The following is an 8146-nucleotide window of genomic DNA, read 5'->3' as shown; positions in this document are numbered from 1 at the left end:
TAGAGAGTTGAACTTGTAACCTGAATGGCTATATATACCATTAGGCCAATGTTATATACTATATATATATAAAACATTAAATAACATTTATTTTTCATCAGACTGATAATGCATGCATTAATATATATATATATATATATATATATATATATATATATATATATATATATATATATATATATATATATATATACATATATGAAGAGTTTGCTCATTTAGTTGACTAGTGCTATGTGATGCATTAACGAAAAACATAAATGGCATTAATGAAAACACTAACACTAACAAGCTACCCAATATCACGTTTATAATCACGTTTAACAGCTCATGGGGGCAGCTGTGGCCTAATCGTTAGGGAGTAGGACTTGTGTATATATATATATATATATATATATATATATATATATATATATATATATATCTATATATATATATATATATATATATATATATATATATATATATATATATATATATATATATATATATATAAGAGGTGTGGCCTAATGGTTAGAGAGTTGAACTTGTAACCTGAATGGCTATATATACCATTAGGCCAATGTTATATACTATATATATATAAAACATTAAATAACATTTATTTTTCATCAGACTGATAATGCATGCATTAATATATATATATATATATATATATATATATATATATATATATATATATATATATATATATATATATATATATATATATATATATATATATAAAAACATTAAATAACATTTATTTTTCATCAGACTGATAATGCATGCATTAACAAACATTTTCTCTCTGTTGAAAACATTTAGTAGGTCTAATGATATGTGGAGGGAATAAACTGTGGAGGGTTTGGTTTCATTTTAATTTTCAGCCCTCAAAGGAGCACAATCAGCAGTGAAGCGATTGTTCACCATCATGACTTTCTCTTTGTTGTGTTTAAGAATTGCTTTTAGATCCTCTTTAAATTATTATTCTATTTTTTTATTGCCAACATTGTATGTGAAAGTGTGATACATAGCTGAATCACATTGCTGAAAATAAGTTTTTATTCATATTTACATTATAAACAAACAAATAAAATTTGTGTTTATGCAATATTTACAGGATGTCTACTTATCAAAAAAAAATTATAAAAATAAAATAAAAATACAAGTCCGTTTTTTCATCAAATGGTATACTTTCCACGCATACAAACTGTTTCATTTACAAGCAATAAAGGTGAAGACAAATTCATTGTAATTTTAGAAATATTCAAAATTATAAAACTTTTTTAAAAAGTATTATCTAACACAAATTTCTAGTTTTTAAACATGCAATAGTATCACACAGACCTCAATAAATACATTAAAGTTCATAGCAGACTATTTAATTTACCACACACTATATTTAGCTGAACTATTTCCAACATGCATATTATGCCATATTCTCTATTTTTACCCAAAGTATCCTCAAAACATTTAATCATTCAATGCTTTTACCAAAGTACTTTTAAGAGAATCTTTAACCTAGCGTTCATTAATACATATTATTTTAATTCAATTAATTTATTAAATGATCAAATTGTGTTTTTATGTTACATTTTTTGAAACATAAATTCAAAATGTCAAACAATAAACCTAACACAGCACACAGAATGGGCTTAAAATGGAACATAAAATGTGATTTAAATCAATATTTTTACAGCCGACTCACGTGACTGGATGTGTTTGACTCCTCGACTGTAGATGTCGCTGTGTGTAAAGGCAATGGGGAGATTTACTGCCGAGGAAACAACAAACACGGGAATATAAACGTGTTTATAAATCAACCCGTTAAAGTTGTATTCTGTTTTCCCCGTAACCTGTTTTTATACATCGTATCGTTGCTGAAACGGTGAGTCTATGATCCTGTTAAAGTCAACACGCGAACGTATAACGTTACTGCAACAGCACAAAGCCTTTGTAAACAATGCCATCCATGCGTCTTTGTTTGTACTTTGCGTTTGATCAAATTTTAGATCTATAATTGAAATTATGATATTAGATAAATTAATAAACTCAAAAACATAATTGGTTTGCAGTGCCTAAATATTTAATTGTAATTATTGCTGTAAAGAAACAAAATACATTGAATACATTGAAAGGGGTTATATATATATATATATATATATGTATTTATTTATTTATTTTTTGTACTATTTTTGAATCAGTATATCCCTGTTTTGAATCATACTCTTAGGAGAGTTACATGTCTTTAGTACTTACCCCAGGTTTGCGTCACATCTGATAAATCTATAACGCGTTGGACAGAATTTAGGGTCATACACTCCCTCAGTATCAGCACTGAACAGTGGACACACACTTTACACGGTAAGACAGAGAGTAGGGCAGTATACTATCATTTTCTTTTCCTTTTGTTAGTACATGTAATGTTTGTCTTGAATCCACCTGTACTCTACTAACATTTTTAAGTTTTTCGTTTTGTATTATAGTTCATCTGTTTTGTGTGTTTTCCTCCTCAGAAATGTCTCTAGTCAAGCAGAACCTTCACCCGAATAATGAGGCAAACATCAACAAACTGGTCAACCTCAAACTGACAGCCTCATATGTGTATCTCTCACTGGTCTGTTCACAAACACTGGCACTACTTTTATGAAACATTGGTTTTAGGTTTATGGATTTAAAGTTTGGATTTTTTTTTTTTTTGGTGCAATGCACAGAAATACATTTTAACATAAAAAAAATATTTTTCAGCTATTCATGTTAAGTGTGCATTTTGCACAGGTTCTAAAATAAAAGTTTTACTTTTTTCAAAATCTAAATAAAAGTGTTTAAGAATAGAATAGTTATGTGTTTAGAATTTAATATTCTATATGCAGTGACAAAAAAATAAAAAATTAGGCTATATATTAATATTTGACTCCTGCATGTCTGTTTAGACAGTAAGACTAACACAGTCTCTCTGTGTCTCATAGGGAATGTATTTTGACAGAGATGATGTGGCTCTGCCAAACTTCTCAAAGTTTTTCCTGGAGCGTTCACTGAAGGAGCGGGATCAGGCGGAGCACCTGCTGGAGTATCAAAACACAAGAGGAGGACGAATCGTTCTGCAGACCATTGCGGTGAGTGAGTTTTAAAGGAATAGTTCACTTAATAATGGAAATTGTCATCCTTTACTCACCCTCTTGTCATTCCATACCGCCAAGTCTTTTTGTGGAATGCAAACGAAAATGTTCAATAGAAAAGTCACATTGCTCTTTTTCATACATTAACTAGGGACTGTGATGCTTAAAAAAAAGAAGAAAAAAGCACCCTGAAGTATTGTAAAATAATACAAATGACTGGTGCATTGAAGTCTGCTAAAGGTATATGAATCTTTGAGATGTTTCTAATGCAAAAGTGCACTGCTTACTGAAACCCTTTATTACCACACTTTAGCATGCTTTTCTCATTACAGAAATAATGCACTTCTTAAAGAATTTACTTCATTGCTATAGTATAGTAAACATATACAAATTGTTGTACTTGTTGACAAGATTGTTGAATATGAAGATTCAAATGTATTTTAAATGTGTGAAGAAATAATTAAGTGTACTCCAAGTTTACTTTTGTGGTATTTATGCAACTACAGTAAAAAAAAAAAAAGTGCATTACAAGTGCATAATACAGTTAAGGCCGGGACACACCAAGCCGACTTCAAAGAACTAGCAGCGATGAAAGCTGATGATGTTGTCGCCTTGCGTCAGCACCGTCAGCCCAAAAAGCTGCACTGGAACACACCACACTGACTACAGCTGATGGCAAATAAACACATGCGTTCTGCGTATATCTGAGAGGAATTAGCTGTTAATATCAGCAGCTGTTAATAGTATCTATTTGTCATTCAAAAGGAGAAACCGAAACAAAGATAAATGAAATAAATGCCGATATATGAAATGTAAACAAAGCAGCGCATTGTGAATACATTTGCGTATTAGAATGACAGGAAAAGATCACATAACATTTAAACAGCCTTCTGTCTGTACTGCCTTCATTCACATGCTTGTTTTCATCACTTATGCTTTAATTCTCTGCACTGACTCGTTAGCTTAACTGAACATCCAATCAGAGCTCTTACTCTCGCTGTGAACGTGTGGAATCGGGCAAACTGCCGCTGATGTGAGCCCGACGAGTGGAACACACCAAACAGACTAGCCCGACAATCGCTCGCCATTGACCCAGACGATGGCAAACGGCTGATCGTCGGCTTGGTGTATCCCGGGCTTTAAGCACACTTATTTTTCACAAGGATGGTGTCGTTGCTTTCACAAGGATGGTGTCAATCTCTTTCTATCACTTATCAGAAGCCCAGTCGTGATGATTGGAAAGGAGGTATGGAGGCTCTCACTTTTTCTCTGGACCATCAAAAGTCTCTTAACCAATCCCTGCTGGAGGTCCATAAAGCAGCTGGAGAAAACTCTGACCCTCATGTGAGTAGCATAAGGGAAACAACATCTGACAACCCTTGTATCTTCTTTCTCATTTGTTTCATGCGTTTTCCAATATAATTGCATATTAATATTCAATAACAGTGTAAATGACTTTTCGTATCACTCTGTTTCAGCTGTGTGATTTCCTAGAGAGCAACTTCTTTACCGACAGTCATGACACCATTAAGATGCTGGGTGACTACGCTGGCAGCCTGAGTCGCCTCATCTCTTCTGACCCGCATGGAAAAATGGGAGAGTACCTGTTTGACAAGCACACTCTCTGATCCGCTCGGATCTGAGTTTTGTTGCCAACATTCCGTTAAACAATATGTGCATTGTAGGGGTGGAACGGTACACTGATGTCACGGTTTGGTACGTACCTCGGTTCGGGGGTCACAGTTCGATACGATTTCGGCAATACATATACCGTATTTTTCGGACTATAATCGCACCTGGGTATAAGTCGCATCAGTCCAAAAATATGTCAGGATGAGGAAAAAACATATATAAGTCGCACTGGACTATAAGTCGCATTTATCTAGAACCAAGAACCAAGAGAAAACATTACCGTCTCCAGCCGCGAGAGGGCGCTATATGTTCAGTGGTGTAGACTGCAGGAGCACTGAACAGCATAGAGCGCCCTCTCACGGCTGGAGACGGTAATGTTTTCTATTTGTTCATTTCTGTTAGTTAATTTCTCTCGGTTCATGTCAAATTAATTTTGATAAATAAGTCGCACCTGACTATAAGTCGCAGGACCAGCCAAACTATGAAAAAAAAAGTGCGACTTATAGTCCGGAAAATACGGTATACATACAAGGAATAAATTCTTGAAATAAATTTGATTTAGTTTACAGATAAACAAGGGGAAAACAGTGCGACAGGTAACGTAACCTATATACGCAGAGTTTCAATACATTTTTGTGTCACACTTATTTTAGCAACATCCTGTTTGTTTTCTTTCTTTAAAAAAAAAGCATGTTTTGTTTTCATTTTGAGTGTACACACATGAAAGCAGACCTTTTTACAGTGATGCATTATTAATAAGACGAGTGTTTCAAGTTGATTCTGCTGGTGTAAGGAAGCAGTAAAGTGACTGTGCATGCGCACAAACACAACACATCAGTTCTAGCATTGCTAACTTAACAGCACGGTTGGTATTTTATCAAAATAAAATACAGTGAACCAAACATCAGCATGCCTGCCTCTATGTCACCGTTTGAATGTTAATGAAGTACAAAGCCTAGAATTTACAAAATAGATAATAGTTTAGAATTCGGATACGTTACTTCGCAAATATTGAAAAATTATGGAATACCGTAATTCCTCAAATAATAACCGGTAGTCAAATAAACGAAGGGCCTCTTATAGTGGCTGGGGGCCTGGTCAACACGGACAAATAAAGGCCGGGGGAAAATTTGTGCAGCAGAGCCAGAAAACGAACGTACACGCCCACTGCCGGAGCATTTCTCGTTCTCGAGTCAAGAACCGGTTGCATCGGTTTTTGGATCACCAGTACACTGAACTGAGAACTGTTTCTGTTTGACGCGTCCAATTCGAGAACTGAGGAGCTGATGATACTGCGTGTGTGTGATTCAGTTTGAAGCAGACTGACACACAGAGCGTCTGAACCGAACTGATTCTTTTGGTGATTGATTGTGAACAGATTCTGTGCTAATGTTATGATCTCTGTCCACTGGAACACTATAACTTTTAATTTAAAATGGGTTATTTAAAACAATTACTTATCAAACTAGGAATTAGAAATAAAGGCCTGCCTCTAACAAAAGCCTGCTTCAAATAAAAGCCTGTTAGCTTCTGCAGTTCAGGTAAATAAAGGCCCCGGCTTTTATTTGAGGAATTACGGTATTTGGATTTGTGCCGAATGAGAGAGGTAGGATACATGAGCACAAAGCTCCATTTCGCAAACAGTTGAGTGCACAAGCCTTTAAATCTACTCCTTAGTTGTGAGAGACACATTCAGAGTCAGCACATGGTCACTGTCTAGCGGGCTTTGTTTTCAAATGCACAACTCACGCTACTTGCTGTTCTTTTGCTGGCGGCTGGTTATCAAAACGTGTTGCATTGCTGCATCACCCTCTTTTTGATTGGGGAGAATTACCTGTATTCTTTGTAAGGCCTCATGCATCGAACTGTGATGTCTGTACCGTGATGGTTCGGTATGTATCGTTCCACCCCTAGTGCATTTTTTAAAGGAGTTTAATTTTTTTTTCTCAACCATTTCATTTCTTTTTCACCTTTCAAAAGAGACATTTTGGTAAGAACTGCCCATTGTTTTGACACCACAATTTAAAGTGTTTTAATCCATATATAAGTGGGACTATACTGTGAAATGTGCAAATCCAAACATGGCACCCTTGTGTTAAAACCTTAACTACCCCATGTCTGTTTACAAAATTGAATAAGTGCTAAGATAAAGCTATATCTTATGGAAGGCCAGCCTATAGGCTCCTGTAAGTTCTTCAGGAGAGTTTTAGTACAGTGCACTTGTGAAAATTGGTGTTTGTGAATGTATTGTACTCCGAAACTTCTGTTACTGTGGATTGTTAGACCTCGAACATGGTGCTTAATTCCAATATAGCAATATCAATAAATCAAGCGTTCCAAAAACAAGTCTTGTACCTTTAATGCAACCTCTGTACAGTATTATTTTTTTTAGAAAGCAGGCCATTCACTTCTCAAGTTTCATAATCAAACTGATCAAATCATTGACAGATCAGAGTATAATGACCCATGGAACTTGCTTTCCTGCTCGTAAAGTTGAAATGCTGTCTCTTGTCAAAATGGGGAGTGTTTGTAAAGAGAATTTGTCATTTATTTGTAAATTAAAGTCAGAAGCAAGTTATTTATATTTTCTTGGTTGTGAACAATTTCTCTGAAGTATGAATTTAGTTAAGCTGGTATTGGTTTTATGAAAACATGATTTACAGTAATAATTTAGATTACATTCCACTCAATTATCTGACCAGATAGCAAATTGCTTTAAAGTGCTGATTGCAAGTGAAAAATGCTCTTCTTGGCATTTGACTGTACACATCCTCCTTATACATGGACACGGCTGAGCACACCAATTGTTTTAACTGATGCTAAAGTCAGTTATGAATTAGGCGGCTGTAATGTGTCAGCCACAGAGATAAGGACATTGAAACTGCTGACTCATTATGTGTGTTGTTTGGATAAGAAAACATATCCAGTGTTGTTCTTGTGTTTGAATGTTTTCTGTGTGGTTTATGTTTTCAAAACCCCTGAACTGCACTGAATGCCTTGCAAAACAATTTATTTCTATGATTAACATACACATAGATCTAACTTTAAAAAAAGTTCATTTGTTAATTTTAAATACCTTTTTTTATATAAATTTCATAGTTCTGTTTAACCAGGTGAAAGAAGAAAGAGGGATTTGAAATACAATTGTTTTGTCATAGCACAGTATATATATATATATATATATATATATATATATATATATATAATTCTTGCAAATCGACCTCATTGTGGGTGCTGATTACAATGAAGTCCCCATTCTCTCCATCACTTTCAAGCAATGGACTTTGGCACAGTTATGCAGTGACTTTTTCATTGCCTTTTTATGTCTTAAATACTAAGAGCACTCTATCTTGTATCTTAGTTCTTAGGTAGACCGTACCTTTTCATAAGGTTCTAATATGTACCTTTAGACAATC

General features: G+C 34.4%; 1 protein-coding gene across 3 annotated transcripts in view; it reads left to right on the top strand.

Annotated features, from left to right (window-relative positions):
- Positions 1-1729: 1729 nt before the first annotated feature.
- The window catches only part of LOC127946133 (ferritin, lower subunit), a 38570-nt gene continuing 32153 nt past the window's right edge, over positions 1730-8146 (top strand). Inside the window, exons 1-6 of one of the 3 annotated variants that reach the window (XR_008151016.1) lie at positions 1739-1867; positions 2232-2343; positions 2496-2596; positions 2949-3095; positions 4317-4442; positions 4577-5223. Coding sequence is in view for 2 of the 3 variants with exons in the window: in XM_052542449.1 (XP_052398409.1) it covers positions 2498-2596; positions 2949-3095; positions 4317-4442; positions 4577-4726 (522 nt within the window). In the remaining variant the exon portion in view is untranslated. Of the gene's footprint in view, positions 1868-2231; positions 2344-2495; positions 2597-2948; positions 3096-4316; positions 4443-4576; positions 7309-8146 lie in introns of those variants that run through there. The other 2 variants (XM_052542446.1, XM_052542449.1) reach the window with 2 other exon arrangements.

The sequence above is a fragment of the Carassius gibelio genome, chromosome A24 (assembly GCF_023724105.1).
Source record: "Carassius gibelio isolate Cgi1373 ecotype wild population from Czech Republic chromosome A24, carGib1.2-hapl.c, whole genome shotgun sequence".
Lineage (NCBI taxonomy): Eukaryota > Metazoa > Chordata > Actinopteri > Cypriniformes > Cyprinidae > Carassius > Carassius gibelio.
Note: the sequence above shows the minus strand (reverse complement) of the source record. Positions and strands in the feature narration are given on the sequence as shown.